This window comes from Malus sylvestris, chromosome 7, assembly GCF_916048215.2.
Source record: "Malus sylvestris chromosome 7, drMalSylv7.2, whole genome shotgun sequence".
NCBI lineage: Eukaryota > Viridiplantae > Streptophyta > Magnoliopsida > Rosales > Rosaceae > Malus > Malus sylvestris.
In genome coordinates, this window is record NC_062266.1 from 21,071,549 (window position 1) to 21,089,704 (window position 18,156).

The 18,156-nt window shown below is 35.2% G+C and overlaps 1 protein-coding gene and 2 pseudogenes across 1 annotated transcript; all 3 read right to left on the bottom strand.

Annotated features, from left to right (window-relative positions):
* Window positions 1–2,347: 2,347 nt before the first annotated feature.
* Window positions 2,348–7,002, bottom strand: LOC126630170 (receptor-like protein EIX2; annotated as a pseudogene).
* A 1,369-nt stretch (window positions 7,003–8,371) lies between these two features.
* On the bottom strand, window positions 8,372–13,001 carry LOC126630171 (receptor-like protein EIX1; annotated as a pseudogene).
* Window positions 13,002–16,510: 3,509 nt separating this feature from the next.
* LOC126627904 (arabinogalactan protein 16-like) lies at window positions 16,511–17,720 on the bottom strand. Its single transcript, XM_050297473.1, has 2 exons — window positions 17,332–17,720; window positions 16,511–16,919 (listed from the first exon to the last, which is right to left on the bottom strand). The coding sequence occupies exons 1-2, from the start codon at window positions 17,513–17,515 to the stop codon at window positions 16,813–16,815; spliced, it is 291 nt and encodes a 96-aa protein (XP_050153430.1). The 5' UTR covers window positions 17,516–17,720; the 3' UTR covers window positions 16,511–16,812.
* Window positions 17,721–18,156: the final 436 nt, after the last annotated feature.

Here is an 18,156-nt window from a genome sequence, read left to right on the forward strand (position 1 = left end):
TCGAGGTCCATTCTTAGGTTTCTCGACGTGCCAAATTCGAATCCACTGTCTGTTTTCTAAAATTCAATCATTTTAGTAGAGTTTTACTAAATGGTCTCAAATTGTGTTTAGGTGCGTTAATGAGAAGTGACACCATTCTCGCTACTTCAAGCGGCTCTTGGGCAATGGAATACCTGTGAGTGAACCTCTTCTAAACTTGCATTATTTTATAAAATATTAGCCTAGCATGCATTTTACACTTCATGAATTGAAGATGTTTTATATTATGTTTTACAGATTTCTATAATTATGGTTTACGAAATATTTATGATTTATCAAATTTATGTTTATTAAAAGTTATGAATTATTGGATTCTCGTATATACAATTTTATGGCTTTCGAATATGCTTTATTTTACAGATTTATGAATATGTGAATTATCATGGATTTATGAAATGAGGGTTTGAGCTTTTGAGCTCCGCTGTTTGAATACGAGTTTTGAGGTATGTTTTTTGTGCTTATCTAGTGGGTTATCATACGGCATACACACACCATGGGTATGACGTCTATGGCCATAGGACACGGTGGAGGAGTAGTGAGATATATATATATATATATATATATATATATATATACACCCTCAGCTTCACTGCCGAAAGCGATGTTGGACAGCTTCACTAGCCATGGCTAGTGTCAGTGTGTATGTATGCTATTATACCTTCGGGTGATGGACATGTACTGCCTTCAGGCGACTATGATACCTTTAGAGAGTATAGCATGGATGAGATTTATAGATTTGCCTTCGGGCGATTTTACTACCAACTTCGAGCATTGTTTTACGCATACATATTTTACGAATGATTTCATGGCTTATGCTAGGGTTTTCTAAAAAACCTATTATGTAGTATTATATATGTTTTCAAAACAAGGGGTTAGTATGTTCATAAACAAAATGGTTTTCTTATTATTAGTGTTATTATTATTATTATTATTATTATTATTATTATTATTATTATAAACTTTGGTCCACTCACCTTTTCTATTTGCGCCCCCTTAGGAGTTAGAATCAAGGCACACAATCCCGACGTCAGGGCACATCGACATAGGTACATACGAGTCTTCTCAGTGTATGACTCTTCCCTTTGTTCATACCTTTTTATTATAATTCTTTCATATTATTCTTAATTAGTTGTATGCTCTGAACACGTTCCTGCATTAGCATTTTCATTCTAATTACATATTTTATTCGAAGGCATGTTTAAAATGGCTTCGTCACCCTCTAGTGTCGGCCAGCACGTGCCTACCTTGATATTTGAGGATATCAGGGTTAGGGTGTGTCATTTCTCTTACGCCTCTATTAAACAACACAGTATTGCTTTGTCAACAACAGAAGCTGAATTGATGAGTGCCACTGAATATCAATTCATGGGTGAGTGGCAATATATTTCTTGGTCACCAAGTGACCAAGAGAACATTTCTAGATTTTGGTCATTCGAAATTTGTGTAGTTTCATATAGTACTCAACGCCAAAGCTGGAGCGCAACCAAAACATGCACATGGAAGTAGTTTACATCTCAAAATACAAGCTTGCATCAAATTTATATCGACAAGAAAATGCCGTTGCAAATTAAAAGAGAATGAGGAGCAAAAATCTCTGCTACAATGTATATCAATCCGGTTTTCAGTGAGTACTGGTGTATGATGGACTTGTATTTGTATAGTTAGCGTCACAATCATATCGATTTTGTACAGTGGTGAATTTCTTTCGGTATATAATCATCTCAGCCGAATCTGGGTGACATTTCTTCTCAAATACGGTACAAAGAGAAGTAGATAGGCTTACCAGTTACATGGAGAAGCGAGCAATAGGTGACCAGAGAAACAGAGAACAGGACCCCAGTATCTATCTGCTGCTATGTGGGATATAACTCGCTTGCACCATTAGTGAGGCTATCATATCCGTTTTATTTGATCGCGGACTTCTTTTGCTACTTAATTATTTTAGTCAAATCTGGGTTCTACTCCTCCAGTTGGTCTGCGATTTCATCTCTAATAGACTACAAAGAAAAGTATGCTTACGAGTTACAATGAAAAGTTAGCAGTGGTTGATCAAATCAGAGAAACATATTAGTATATACAAAAACAAAACAGGAAAGAGGACATGGATGATCTGCTGCTGCTGCTTGAAATTAATTTTCAGTTAGGCACCATCCTCTAACGAAATTAAAAAAATTCTGCGCTGCAAACGGCAAGGTATTGGCTTGAATTACTAGTTAACTTAATATCTGAATTATTAACTAGTTTAGAATGCGCTGAAAATCAAAATATGAATTACTATTTTACTGCAGAATTTTTTAATTTTGAGAAATTTTAAAAGGATGAGGCAATAGCACTCACCTTTCATCCCCTCAAGCTTATTAAAGTAAAGAGAGAAATACAAATGAGGGGAAAATAAAACCAAAGCTTGCCAAGAAAACAACAGAGCAAGTGATACGGCAGGGGAACCCAACATCAACCCCACTTACTAGAGAGAAAACATAAAGTAAAAAAACAAATTCATCTAAAACGATTTACTACAGAAATCTCTTAATGTAAAACAATTAAACTAGAACAATATTCATAAAAAACAGTTGCTTGGAGAAGTCCCTATGAATTAAGTTCAGGGCACGGTATCAAATCATTTACCAAGGAAAACATATCCCTAGTACATTTCTGCGATCTCGTTATTTCGGTATTAAGCAGAATCCAATACTTGAAAGCTTCTGCAGATAATTTGGTCATGGCAACCACACAATCGAAGTGGAGTGAAGAAGAAGCGTGAAGCTACGTATAAAAATAAACAAGCACCAGTAAGTTCGACGAAGACAATTAATCATAAAAACCAAATTATCGTGATGGTTTGATGAGAGGGAGATTACGTACCACACACTAGAGCTTATCTGTTAAGCATCCGTTAATTTCCGCTTGATCAACACTACCCTCACATAAAACCAATCATTCAGCAAATTCAAGAACTTGAAGTATGTGTACCTCCATTCCCTGATGAATATCAGACTTCCACAAACTCCCCAAAACCCAATAACAAACCCGAGCCCCATGCTGATGTAAAATCCGTAGCTTTTAAGCTGATCATCCTTATCATCTTCATTACTAACTTGATCTGGACTCTTTGCTTTTCACACGGATTTTGAAGTGGAGGTCCACAGAGCTGTGGATTTCCAGCATAAACAGTGGGATCAAAACTTTGGAGCTGGGTGCCAGTTGGAATCTTTCCAGTCAAGTTGTTGTATGACAAGTCCAAGAAACCAAGACGATCTATCCGAGCAAGGCTTGCTGGAATTCTTCCATCTATCTGATTTCTTGACAAATCAAGTGAATCCAACGACTCCAATTTTCCAATGTTTGGAGTAATTTGACCCGTTAATTGGTTTCTCGATAGGTTTAAAGAAACCAAGCCAACTAGGTAGCTGATTTCAGTTGGAATCTCCCCATTTAACTTATTGCTTGAGAAATCAATTCTTCTCACAAGCCCCCAAGTGTTTTTGTACACCCGCATGCTCCCTTTCCATATGAAAGTTGCGTCATCCTCATAACTAGTCCCCATGGACGAATGTCCATCAGTATTTCTCATATAAGAATGTTCGACGGTAAGACTTGAATTTCCTTTCTAAGCCAGAGTAGTAAACTTTTAGGCAATTCGGTATACCTCCAGAGATGGTCACAGACACATCCAAAATTTGAATGTATACTAGATGGCATAGTTGCGGGGGCAAGCTTCCATTGAAGTGGTTAGAGGAAAGCATTAAGATAACCAAATTCTGAAAGCTATCCCCCAACCAATTAGGTATTGATATACACCACACTTTCTTGACTATTAACTTCAGCCTTTGATAACAAAACACTCAATCTTTCAATCAACTATTTTTCAACAATTCTTTACTAGCAAGAAACTCATATTTTTCAATTAATTTCACTGAAATTAAACAATTGACATCAGCCTTATCAAACATTCTTCATCACATTCATCGAACATATCATATCATGACAAGAAATGGCATCGGCCTTCAATCAATTACTCATGAAAATCATATCAAACTTCACTCAGACAATATCATAAACACCTTATATACGAAAACAAGAACATATATGAACACAGAGAACCTGATATTCGTCTACGATAGCAACTCAGAAATCACCATAGAAAACCCATCACTTGCAGAATAGTACAGCGGAAGATTCACCCAGTCGTTCCTCGGCAATGATACCACATTAACAGAACCAAGAAACTAGAGAAAATGAAGGTTTGCAAGAAATGCAGAAATGTAAAAGATGAATGTATCGAATGAGAGAGAGAAGAAGCAATGAGAAAGGAAGTAGATTGTATTACAGACAGAATGAATCAATTACATTGTTCTAGCCTTGTATTTATAGGTTGTTGTATCTTACTCATTACACTTCTAACCACCCTAACTAACTTCATGTTATCTCTCTAACTTCCTTTAACTAATTTGTGCTGACTTGGCAGCTGAGTTGTCCTATGTTGACTTGGCAGCTGAGCTGTCCTCATTTCCTTTCAGCCAACATTAGAGTCATACAACACCAGGTATGAACAGGCTTTTATTTTCAAAAAACTTGCAAAAGTATGCAGCATACAAAACATAAGTCAATATGGACAAAAATTATGGGCAGGGATTTAGAGAGGCTAACATGGCGGTAAGTAAATTTGGACTCCGAGAAACCATAGATCATATCATTCGAAACAAGATTCTCCCTCAATAACTATTTTTTATTTAGACTTGGCAAGAAATAGTAAGGGAATCTTAGTCATTTTCTCAAGTTGTTGTAGGTTATTCAAATATAACTTTAACTCTATAATCCTTCTCGTTGTGACCAAAGGAAATTGAAAGGAACTATGAACTATATATTGTTTAAACATGAATTACGTTTAGTTTTGCCTAGACTGTGATTGTATTTTGCACGAAGTTTCACTTTGGCTTGTGATGGAGTCTAACATGTGTCAAAATTCAAGGAAAATGGGTTGAAATCATTAATATTTTACATAGCATGTAAGTGTTAGCTTCTCATGCTATAATAAAGTTAAACTTCCAATAGAACATAAGATGATTTCAGTTTGTCCTACAATTATTTATTACGTTGGTAAGACAGTGATAAAACTAACTTCTAAAAACGTGTAGACATTAATTAACGTGTAGACATTCATTAAGTGGCCACATATTCCCACAACATGGGCACACAAGACGTGAAGGGAGGATGTTGCACTCTAGATAACAACATCTATGGCAGGCTAATGATTGAAGTGGTGGAGCACTTGGCGATACAGATATTGGAGGTGGAATCACATGAGAATTGTCACTGGGCGATACAAATATTGGAGGTGGAATTACTTGAGAATTGTCAGATGTAACACGTGTAGAATCGGACAATGTCGTTTCAAGTTCTTGTTGCTTTCTCATTTTCCATCCAAGATATAGAGAATGTCTCATAGCCCACAGAAGGAAGCCAATGATAAAAGCCATGACAAACCAAAAAATCATGACTCGAATGTGGGATGATGGTTTGCATGGCTTTCCTGCCAATGGTGCAATATCACTGAAATACGACATCTATACATATAACACAAGATAAGTAAAAAGGGGATTTTAGATTTTAGAGCTTAAGTAAGATTCTTTTAAGATTTTAACTTGGATGGTTTTATAAATCTAATTTTAAGTCCTTATTATCAAAACTTACCATATTTAAGTATTTATAGCACATTTCTTATAATTAAAAAAAGTCAACAACAATACAAAAATAATTTGTATTTAAAAAAAAACCTCATAGGTTCGGAAGTATCAGCACATAAGTTTTAGTATGATTGCATAGGTACATAAGTTTTGGTATGATGTATCGGTACAAAGTTTCGGTATGATGTATCAGTATATAAGTTTCGGTATGATGTATCAGTAAATAAGTTTCAGTATGATTGCATTGGTACATAAGTTTCGGCATGAATATATTGGTACATAAGTTTCGGTACGAATGTAGCGCTACGATTGCGTCAGTACATAAGTCTCGGTATGAACGCATCGGTACATAAGTGTCTGTATGAATGTATTAGTACATATGTTTCGGTACGAATGTATTGGTACATAAGTTTTGGTACAAAATGTATCGGCACATAACTATAGTACATACATAGGTACGTAATATGCATATATATATATATATATATATATAGAGAGAGAGAGAGAGAGAGAGAGAGAGAGAGAGAGAGAGAAATTTATGCACAATAAAGAATATATGATATATATATATGGTTTTTTTAATTGTGGAAACTTAATAATCATTGTCAAATAATATTTTTATTGTTTATAAGCATCAATATATAACCTACATACAAAAGCTAAATCATTATTTCAACCTAATTAATATATTGTTTAAACATGAATTACGTTTAGTTTTGTCTAGATTGTTATCGTATTGTGCATGAAGTTCCATTTTGACTTGTGAAGTCTAATATGTTAAAATTCAAGGAGAATGGGTTGAAATCATCAATATTTTACCTAGCATGTAAGTGTTGACTTCTCACACTGTAATAAAGTTAAGCTTCCAATAGAACATAAGATGATTTTAGTTTGTACTACAATTATTTATTACGTTGGTAAGACAGTGATAAGACTTACTACTTAAAACGTGTAGACATTAATTAAGTGGCCACATATTCCCACAACATGGACACACAAGCTATGAAGGGAGGATGTTGCACTCCGGATAACCACATCTATGGCAGGCTAATGCTTCAAGTGGTGGAGCACTTGGCGATACAGATATTGAAGGTGGAATCATAAGTGAATTGTCACTGGGCGATACAAATATTGGAGGTGGAATCACTTGAGAATTGTCAGATGTAACACGCGTAGAATCGGACAGTGTCGTTTCAAGTTCTTGTTGCTTTCTCATTTTCCATCCATGATATAGAGAATGTCCCATAGCCCACAGAAGGAAGCCAATGATAAAAGCCATGACAAACAAAAAAATCATGACTCGAATGTGGGATGATGGTTAGCATGGCTTTCCTGCCAATGGTGCAATATCACTGAAATATGACATCTATACAAATAACACAAGATAAGTAAAAAGGGGATTTTAGATTTTAGGGCTTAAGTAAGATTCTTTTAAGATTTTAACTTGGATGGTTTTATAAATCTAATTTTAAGTCCTTATTATTAAAACTTACCATATTTAAGTATTTATAGCACATTTCTTATAATTAAAAAAAGTCAACAACAATAAAAAAATCAATTTGTATTTAAAAAAAACCTCATAGGTTCGGAAGTATCAGCACGTAAGTTTTAGTACGATTGCATAGGTACGTAAGTTTTGGTATGATGTATCGGTACAAAGTTTCGGTATGATGTATCAATACATAAGTTTCGGTACGATTTATCAGTAAATAAGTTTCGGTACGATTGCATTGGTACATACGTTTCAGCACGAATATATCAATACATAAGTTTCAGTACGAATGTAGTGCTACGATTACGTCAGTACATAAGTCTCGGTATGAACGCATCAGTACATAAGTTTTTGTATGAATGTATTAGTTCATATGTTTAGGTACAAATGTATTGGTACATAAGTTTCGGTACGATTGCATAGGTATATAAGTTTCGGTACAAATGTATCGGTACATAAGTTTTCGTACAAAATGTATCGGCACATAACTATAGTACGTACATAGGTACGTAATATGCATATATATATATGTAGAGAGAGAGAGAGAGAGAGAGAGAGAGAAATAGAGAGAAATTTACGGACAATGAAGAATATATGATACATATATATATGGTTTTTTTAATTGTGGAAACTTAATAATCATTGTCAAATAATATTTTTATTGTTTATAAGGATCAATATATAACCTACATACAAAAGCTAAATCATTATTTCAACCTAATTAATAAATTGTTTAAACATGAATTACGTTTAGTTTTGTCTAGATTGTTATCGTATTGTGCATGAAGTTCCATTTTGACATGTGAAGTCTAATATGTCAAAATTCAAGGAGAATGGGTTGAAATCATCAATATTTTACCTAGCATGTAAGTGTTGACTTCTCACACTGTAATAAAGTTAAACTTCCAATAGAACATAAGATGATTTTAGTTTGTACTACAATTATTTATTACGTTGGTAAGACAGTGATAAGACTAACTTTTTAAAATGTGTAGACATTCATTAACGTGTAGACATTAATTAAGTGGCCACATATTCCCACAACATGGACACACAAGCTGTGAAGGGAGGATGTTGCACTCCAGATAACCACATCTATGGCAGGCTAATGCTTCAAGTGGTGGAGCACTTGGCGATACATATATTGGAGGTGGAATCACATGAGTGATACAAATATTGGAGGTGGAATCACTTGAGAATTGTCAGATGTAACACGCGTAGAATCGGACAGTGTCATTTCAAGTTCTTGTTGCTTTCTCATTTTCCATCCACGATACAGAGAATGTCCCATAGCCCACAGAAGGAAGCCAATGATAAAAGCCATGACAAACCAAAAAATCATGACTCGAGTGTGGGATGATGGTTTGCATGGCTTTACTGCCAATGGTGCAATATCACTAAAATACAGCATCAATACATATAGCACAAGATAAGTAAAAAAGGGATTTTAGATTTTAGGGCTTAAGTAAGATTCTTTTAAGATTTTAACTTGGATGGTTTTACAAATCTAATTTTAAGTCCTTATTATCAAAACTTACCACATTTAAGTATTTATTGCACATTTCTTATAATTAAAAAAAAGTCAACAACAATACAAAAACAATTTGTATTTGGAAAAAAAAAAACCTCGTAGGTTCGGTTCGGAAGTATCAGCACGTAAGTTTCAGTACGATTGCATAGGTACATAAGTTTTGGTATGATGTATCAGTACAAAGTTTCAGTACGATGTATCAGTACATAAGTTTCGGTACGATGTATCAATAAATAAGTTTCGGTACGATTACATTGGTACATAAGTTTCGGCATGAATATATCGGTACATAAGTTTCGGTATGAATGTAGCGCTACGATTGCTTCCGTACATAAATCTCGATATGAACGCATCGGTACATAAGTTTCTGTATGAATGTATTAGTACATATATTTCGGTACGAATGTATTGGTACATAAGTTTCGGTACGATTGCACATGTATATAAGTTTCGGTACGAATATATCAATACATAAGTTTTGGTACAAAATGTATCGGCACATAACTATAGTACATACATAGGTACGTGATATGCATATATATATATATATATATATATATATATATATATATAGAGAGAGAGAGAGAGAGAGAGAGAGAGAGAGAGAGAGAGAGAGAGAGAGAAATTTACACACAATGAAGAATATATGATACATGTGTATGGTTTTTTTAATTGTGGAAACTTAATAATAATTGTCAAATAATATTTTTATTGTTTATAAGGATAAATATATAACCTACATACAAAAGCTAAATCATTATTTCAACCTAATTAATATATTGTTTAAACATGAATTACGTTTAGTTTTGTCTAGATTGTGATCGTATTTTGCATGAAGTTCCATTTTGGCTTGTAAAGTCTAATATGTCAAAATTCAAGGAGAATGGGTTGAAATCATCAATATTTTACATAGCATGTAAGTGTTGACTTCTCACACTATAATAAAGTTAAGCTTCCAATAGAACATAAGATGATTTTATTTTGTACTACAATTATTTATTACGTTGGTAAAACAGTGATAAGACTAACTTCTTAAAACATGTAAACATTAATTAATGTGTAGACATTAATTAAGTGGCCACATATTCCCACAACATGGGCACACAAGCTGTGAAGGGAGGATGTTGCACTCCGGATAACCACATCTATGGCAGACTATTGCTTGAAGTTGTGGAGCACTTATTATCAAAACTTACCATATTTAAGTATTTATAGCACATTTTTTATAATTAAAAAAGTCAACAACAATACAAAAACAATTTGTATTTGACAAAAAGCCTCATTGGTTCGGAAGTATCAGCACGTAAGTTTCAGTACGATTGCATAGGTACATAAGTTTTGGTATGATGTATCGGTACAAAGTTCCGGTATGATGTATCAGTACATAAGTTTCGGTACGATGTATCAGTAAATAAGTTTCAGTACGAATATATCGATACATATGTTTCGGTACGAATGTAGAGCTACAATTGCATCAGTACATAAGTCTCAGTATGAACGCATCGGTACATAAGTTTTTGTATGAATGTATTTGTACATATTTTTCGGTACGAATGTATTGGTACATAAGTTTCGGTACGATTGCATAGGTATATAAGTTTTGGTACGAATGTATCAGTACATAAGTTTTGGTAAAAAATGTTTTGGCACATAACTATAGTACATACATAGGTACGTAATATGCATATATATATATATATATATATATAGAGAGAGAGAGAGAGAGAGAGAGAGAGAGAGAGAATAATTGGTTATCTGCAACATCCATAGCCTTTAAACTTGTGCAATTCTTCAAGGATAAAGGCAACTCTCCCACAAACTGCTTGCTTCATAATTTCAATGTTTCGATCCCAAATAAGGAGCCTATCGTTGTAGGAAATTTTCAGGAAAAAGCATTGTAACTCAAATCAAGCATGACTAGATTGCCCAAATGAGTCAAGCATTCTGGAAGTTCTCATTGTTGCTTGAAAGATTAAGAAAACTTAAACTCATACCTGCACTTGCACACAAGAAAGAAATCGACCCTGAAATGTTATTATTAGAGAGATTCAAATATGACGCATGTGATAGAGTTGCAGGAGTTGGACCTTCAATTTGGTTCGAACTCAAATGCAGTTCAGGGTGATTTGTAAAATCCATTGTCAAATTTGCAAACATTTCTCCAATTTGATTGTGGGAAAGACTGATGAATGTCACGTTACGAGACAGACCCCAAAACCAACTTGGAAGGATGTCGGAAATTCCAACATCATGAATATCAAGGTACGTAAAGCCCCTTTGTGTTTGAAGCCATTTTGGGAAATACGGACCCATCTTGCAAGACCCCAAATTTATGTGATCCAATTGGAAAGGAGGAACCCAATTACAGTCGAGGTTCAAACCTAGTGAGATAGAGGATAAATCCAAATAGATTAATTTGGAAAGTTTTGAGAAATGAGTTTCCGAAAGAGTAAATTGTAGCTATAGTCCCTTAACTTTAACTCATTGGAGCAATGGTCCCTCAACTAAAAATTCATTACCATTGGTCCCTCAACTCATCAAAACGTGCAGCTATGGTCCCTCAACTAAAAATACATTACCATTGGTCCCTCAACTTTAATTTAACTGGAGAAATTGTCCCTTAACTTTAACCCAATTGCAGCAATGGTCATTCCAACATAACTCGTTTTGACAAAAATTTTGACGTGGTTGACGAAAAGGACCATAATTACACACTTTGATGAGTTGATGGACCCTAATTATATAAATAGTTATTCCAATATAAATTGATGAAAATGACTATAGCTACACATTTTGATAAGTTGAGGGACCATTGCTCCAATTTGATTAAAGTTGAGGGACCATTGCTACATTTTACTCTTTCCGAAATGGCCCCTTCCAAAGAATTCATGCCAAAACTAATATCCTCTAGCTTGGACATTTGGCCAATACTTTCAGGTATTCTTCCACCTAGTTGGTTGTTGGAAAGGAACAAGACTTTCAACGATGAAAAGTTTGTAAGATTGGGAAGTGACCCGTAAGATTATTATCATTGAGATATAAACTCTGTAAGGAGTTTTGAGTACATGCAGACAAAATTTGAACAAACTTGGAAACTTGACCACTCAGATTATTTATTGAAAGCTTCACTGATCCCAAACTACATAACCGAGAAAAAGAATGAGGGTTCGCTCCTTCAAGATGGTTAAAAGAGAGATCAAGATCTGCAAGAGAGCTCATGTTTCCAAAAACATCTAGAATTGAACCGGTCAAATGGTTGAACGAAAGATCAAGATTAACAAGGCTGCGATTGTAGTGACCATAGAAATATTGAAGAATTAGAGAGATGGTTCAAAGCAAGATCGACGTTAGAAAGAGATTTAGAAGAATTTATGTTTGAAACAGTGGAAAGAACTCGAGGAGAAGGAAGGCTACTCCTCATTAATGGCAAGTTTATCAGTTTGGGGAGTTTATCAACTACTTCCGGCCAATCAAAAACATTACTGAGATTGGTGAAACTCAAGTCCAAATATGCTAAAAGAAGAAAGACAAGGGAGCCAATTGATATTTTCTACATTAGCAAAGTCATTAGCACTGAGATCGAGATACTGCAAATTGGTCAGGTTTCCAATATGACATGGAAAATTTCCACCAAAACGACACCAAGAAAGATCGAGGTATGTTAAGTTGGTTAGAGAACCAATGAAATCTGGAACTTGGCGCCGGTTGAAAAAACATTCCAAAAAATCCAAATATTTCAAATGCTTCCACTCAACCAGTTTAGGACTAATCATCGTACCTCCCAAAAGATCGTGGTCTCGGAGATCAAGCTTTAACTACATGGCCAGTTTGTTTGTCACGTGAGACTCCTTTCCATCTGCAACAATCGTGTTTTGTGGCTTCTGTTCCCCACGAAGAGAATATTACTTGGGTGTACCCGTCCATGATGAGGCCTTGTTTGAATGCAAGGAGTGCTTCCCTTTCCTTGTCTGTGCACCTTATCGTCATGCTAGCATCCCCGTGTCGAAGGCTCTAATGTAAGAAGATGATCAGTAGCATAACCACCATGATACCCTCCATTTTAAAAGCAACTATATTCAAGAGCTAGAGGCACAACACACAATCAATCACACAAATGTTGCAATAAACATGCATACAAGAGTGCATTAACTATTTTTATGCCCCCTGCCTTAATCAAAATATGTATTATTTGGTCTATAATACATTTCAGTCTCCATGTCTTCACTCTGGGAACCAATGTAATCTCTGAAACATTTCATTAAGAGTTTCTGAATCAAGTCTCGTGAGCAATGTATTTAATAAAATTTAAAAAAAATAAAATAAAAATTCACTTTCACATCTCGATCATGGAAAGATAACGCATGATTATGATGATGATGATATTTATATATATATATATAGGAATTGCTTAAGGGGAGGGATCCCCATTTTTTCAAAAAAATGGGGACACGCTCCCCACCGTTGGATTTGAATTAAATGAAATCCTGTGGTTGAGATTTTATGGCCTGTGTTTTAATCTCAACCACACAATTTCATTAAAGTCAATCTAACGGTGGGGAGCGTGTCCCCATTTTTTTTTGAAAAAATGGAGATCCCTCCCCTTAAGCTCCCTGATATAGGAATTGCTTATATATATGTATGTATATAATTACTGATGCTTTTTTTGGGGGGAAGAAAAGATTGCTTGATTACAAGTAGAAGCAACAAGTCATACAAGACAGAACAAATATGTATACGTAACAATCTACTGGAAGCAAGCCAGAGACCTATTCTATTTATATAAACAAATAAATGTACTGCAGCATTCAAAACCTACTAGCAGTGGGCAAACTTTTTCACAATCAATCAGCAAAAATAATCAGTTCATATTGCTATAATAGAGACTCTTTTATAGCATCTTTTGGACATAACTCTTTTGAGTTTGGATATATTTTTCTTTAGAAAACAATATTATCTATACTAAAGATGTGGAGAAGTGGGTTAAGCCTCATAATGGGCTAGCAATAATGTGGTTTAAATTCGCCTTTGGCAAGAATCGAACCTAAGACCTTTTACTTACAAGTAAAAATGAATACTACTAAACCGATATTTAAAACAGGGTTTTAGTTGTCTTACAACATCTCTAGCTTGGAGATGCTCTAATAAAAGCTGTTAGATTATTTGATCTAGTAACTCTCATTTAGTTGCAAGGTTCTAAAAGATGTTAGGCGTTAGTCGGATGCGGGCTGGAGTCCAACGCCTAGGCGTCTAGATGGATTTAAATAAATATATTATATTTCGTGTAAATAAGTGTCTGCTTATACTTAAAATATATATAATTTAGTTATAAACTATAAAATAGAATGACATACATATTATGAAATATTGGAACATAATGAAAACATGGGGAATAAAAATATAATGTGTGTTCATTTAAGTATGAAACAAATCTCTTACAATTTATTAAAAAAAATAAAATGCAAAATGAAAGTTATCTATTTTCTGTCTAAGTGAAGTGGGTGCCTAGGCAGGTCTAGGTGGGTTAGGCGGGCGCCTCAGTAGATTTAGGCGCCATTTTTTAATTTTCAAATGACTAGGCATTAATCGGGATGGTGGTCTGCCGTCTAGCGCTTAGGTAGGGTCTAAACGGTGTTAGGTGGAGATTTTTAAAACAGTGTTTAGTTATGTAAAAACTCTAGAAAAATATTGTAACATACAATGGGGCGCTACTTATGCATGCATTCCAAAAAATAGGCCTAAATCCAAATAGTACATCAAATCCAATACTGTGGTCGGTCTAAAACCGCCAAAAAGCGGCCTCAGAAGAAAATAGAAACCTGTAAAGTGACCGCATTTGAGATGACTAGTCACAAGTCGAAAAACCGCATTGATATTCATCCACTTGTATTACAATTTGTGGTGTAACAATTTGTGTTTTGTGTTACATTGATTTTTTTTCATTGCGTACATGTATGTCCACATATGCATTTTACTTCTCTAGTGTGTATAGGATTTCAAATTATTGGTTCAAAAATCGAATCAAATTTGGATGTTGTGACACAAATCAAATTTGTACTTTAATCTTAACATCTCTCTCTCAATGTATGGATGTGTGTGTTTGTTGAGGATTGTGATTTTTTTTGGTTTTGACAAACCCTAAAGCCCGATGGATGAATAGATTTGATGCGGTTTTAGTGTGCATTGAACTTGCTTGCCTTTTATCCCTCTATCCCGTTGTGGCAATGAGTTCACCAATGTCATATCTGTTTAAATTCCGGAAGGGTGGTTCCTGTGCCAGGTTCGTGTTCTAGCAATCGTGTTCTTCTTTTTATTTATTTATTTTTTTTTTGAACAACGATATTTTCTACACTAGTTGTGGATGTAAATTTCCGTCGTCTCCAGTTTTATCGAAAATGTACCTGCAACACAATCAACACATTTGATCAAGAACCTAAGCCTCACGCGCCCACAAGGTGGAGTGGGGTTAGGCCAATGGATCTCCAATACTTAAGTTAGTTTATTTGAAAAAGAGTAAGTGTTTAGGGCTTTTAGGGTGTCAAAAGTTTACTGAAATTTGGTATAATTGGGGTATATATAGGAGAGTTGCTAGCCATGGTGTTAGAGTTTTGCCCTACATATGGCGGCATCCTATTGGCTAAAGTTTATGGAGAAATATTCTTAAGATATTAAATAGGAAATAATATCTTGAGATAATTGAGTAATTATCGCTAATTGATGTCGTATTCAGCTGCAAGCTGTGAGCTAGGCGTGAAAGTATTTGAGGATCCTGCCCATTTAATGAGGGCAATCTTGTCTTTCTTGAGTAAAAGTCTACATGTTGCCTCTAGAATTTTTGGGATTATTTTAGGCTCCACACTAATTTCATTTTTCTTTTTGTAATTTCCATCCCGATAGTGAATCTCGAAATGTGAATATTTAGGTGGTAAGGGATGAATTTAGTATGCCTTTTGTGGTTAGTTACTATAAAAATTAATCTTGTTCTTGTTAGTTTTCTGTCAGTTACATGTGTGTGTTGCTTGCTCTGTAAGTAATCACCCAGATTCATTCTGGAATGGCTCAAAAGAAAATCATTTTCCAGAATTTATTCCTGGTTTATTTCTTCATACATCATATTATTCTGCCCGGTTTTTGTCTTGTTTTGCCGTGAGTATGCATGTTTTGGTATTGCATACCGGAAATTGGAATCCTGTTCATGGGATTAGAGCTATACGATTTTGATTCATTTGGTACAGAATTTTGAAAAAGGGTAGGTCGGAATCCACGTTCGTCAACTAGAACCTGCAGCAAGGTAGCTCGTGTAGACAAAAAGCAATCTGTGAGATAAGGGATGGAGGGGGATAAGAATAGGAAATGATAGAATCCTAGTCCATTATATTGTGTGTTGCTGAACATCTTATTTGAAAAATCCTATTATACTTGAGAGTTTTTAACCGTTAAATCTTAATCATTATATGTTTGCCCCAAGATCTAACAACCAATAGTTCCGAAATAGAATACTAGACAATGCACATCTTATCCATCTGTTTCGCTTTCTGTATGCCCAAACTCAAGTGTATCACAACTGCATGTTTCTTGTTGGGATCTGGATCCTCTACTTGTATTTTCTCGACTTTTAATCTTACTTAGTCATGTTTTGTAAACGTAAAGGTGTGCAAGCGCGAGTAAAAGAGAAGATGAATTCGTAATACTTTTTCAGGCGTGTCAGGTCACATCCATGGTTTCGAAACCCTAAATTTGAGTAGGGCCAAAACAAGCGCAGTAGACTTTAATCCAAACTCACAAGATTTTCTTACAAATAGATAAGATTCTGTGACAGGATAACACAATAACGTGTGTTTGTGTCAATGCGAATATGGTAAAAGCAAGCAATGAAACAGAAAGGAAGAAAGGAACAATAATTTCACAACAATTATCTAAAAGAAGCTAAATCGGCCTCAAATATTACCAATCATCAATTTCTCTAAATATGCACAAACAACCACACACACAGAATAAATAAAAGGTCGTACCCAGTGCACAAAGCTCCCGCTTTACGCAGGGTCTAATTAAGCTAAAAAGAATCCAACTCAAAAGAAATTGTAGGATGCTGATGCGTCCAGAGGATGAATGAGGTATGTCAGCACCAAAGCCACTAGCATCAGCACATATGCAATCCCTTGGTCTATTGATGTCCCTGCACATATTACAACCAAAATTATAAACTGAACCCTTATACTTTCGTTCTGGTTTCACTTTAGTCCAATCGTCAATTAAGTGGATTTTTTTCATTCATTTTTGTGGACGTCGTCTCGTTTGAAAGCCCGAACTTGCAATGAATTTTGCCCCATTTGACGGATTGGACTAATGGTATTAACCGAATGAAACTACAAGTACAAAAATACGTTAGAAAGTGAAAATTCGAGTAAACTACTGTACTGTTAGTGCAATTTACCCCAAACAAAGAACCCAACGCGCTCATTGCTCACCCAAGAAAGGAAAACAAAACCCAAGTGCCAAAAATAGGGGAGAAAATTTCCCAAAACAAATATCGACAAAATGCATTTCAGATCTAATTATTAACAAAAGAAATGAAAAATGTGAGTTACCATCACTGGTAGGGCCAGGGGCAGGGGCGGCGGCAGCGGAAGAAGGGGCGGAGGAAGGAGTTGCAGCAGCAGCCGAGGGCTTGGGAGTGGCAGCAGCAGATGGAGATAGAAGGGCAAACAAGACAATTGCAGAGACTAGAACAACTCTAAAAAGTGCTTTAGAAAATCCAAAGCAAAGTGCCATCTTTTTTCTATCTATTAAACTCTAAAAGCAAAGACTTTGAATGAAAGAAACAGAGAAAATTGAGCAGAACCTAATTCTTAGAGAGAGAGAGAGAGAGAGAGAGAGAATGTGAGGGAGGAGAGGGAGGGAGAGGGAGAGAGAGTTTAGGGTTGTTATATAAAGGGTTAGGTCGAGAGTGGTGACTGGTGAGGAGAGGGCAGCAAGAGAAGAATAAGGCAGGCCTCCCTCTATGGTATTGGTAATGCCCTTTTTTATTTATTTAATTCGTTTGCTTTTATCTTTTTACTGGGAAGTATTTTTGTTCCCTATCTTTAAATGATGATAATGCTCATACTCAATTTATAATAGTTAAATAAGTTTAATTTTAAGATCTGTATAGTAGATAAATATAAATTTCAAAATTTAAACTCATTTAATTATAATAAACAAGATGATGAGTATTAGCACCCCTTAATAGTAAATAGAGTTTTGAGCATCGCCCCACACGTCCCACATGCGTTTTTTGTTTTTTTTATTTCTTTTAGAGAGAGAGAGAGAGTGAGGAGTGGACAGTCTGTAAGCTAGGTTGTCGCTGAGTCATGTGTATGTTTTTGGGTGGAAATTATTCAAACTAGTCTCGGATTCTACAATCAGGGCGGGGC

Bases quoted from the DNA above. Each gene is read 5' to 3' on its own strand.
- LOC126627904 (XM_050297473.1), bottom strand. From the start codon at position 17,515: ATGGCACTTTGCTTTGGATTTTCTAAAGCACTTTTTAGAGTTGTTCTA. The intron at 16,920-17,331 runs GTAACTCACATT...TAATATGTGCAG, and splicing joins CCCTGGCCCTACCAGTGATG to GGACATCAATAGACCAAGGG.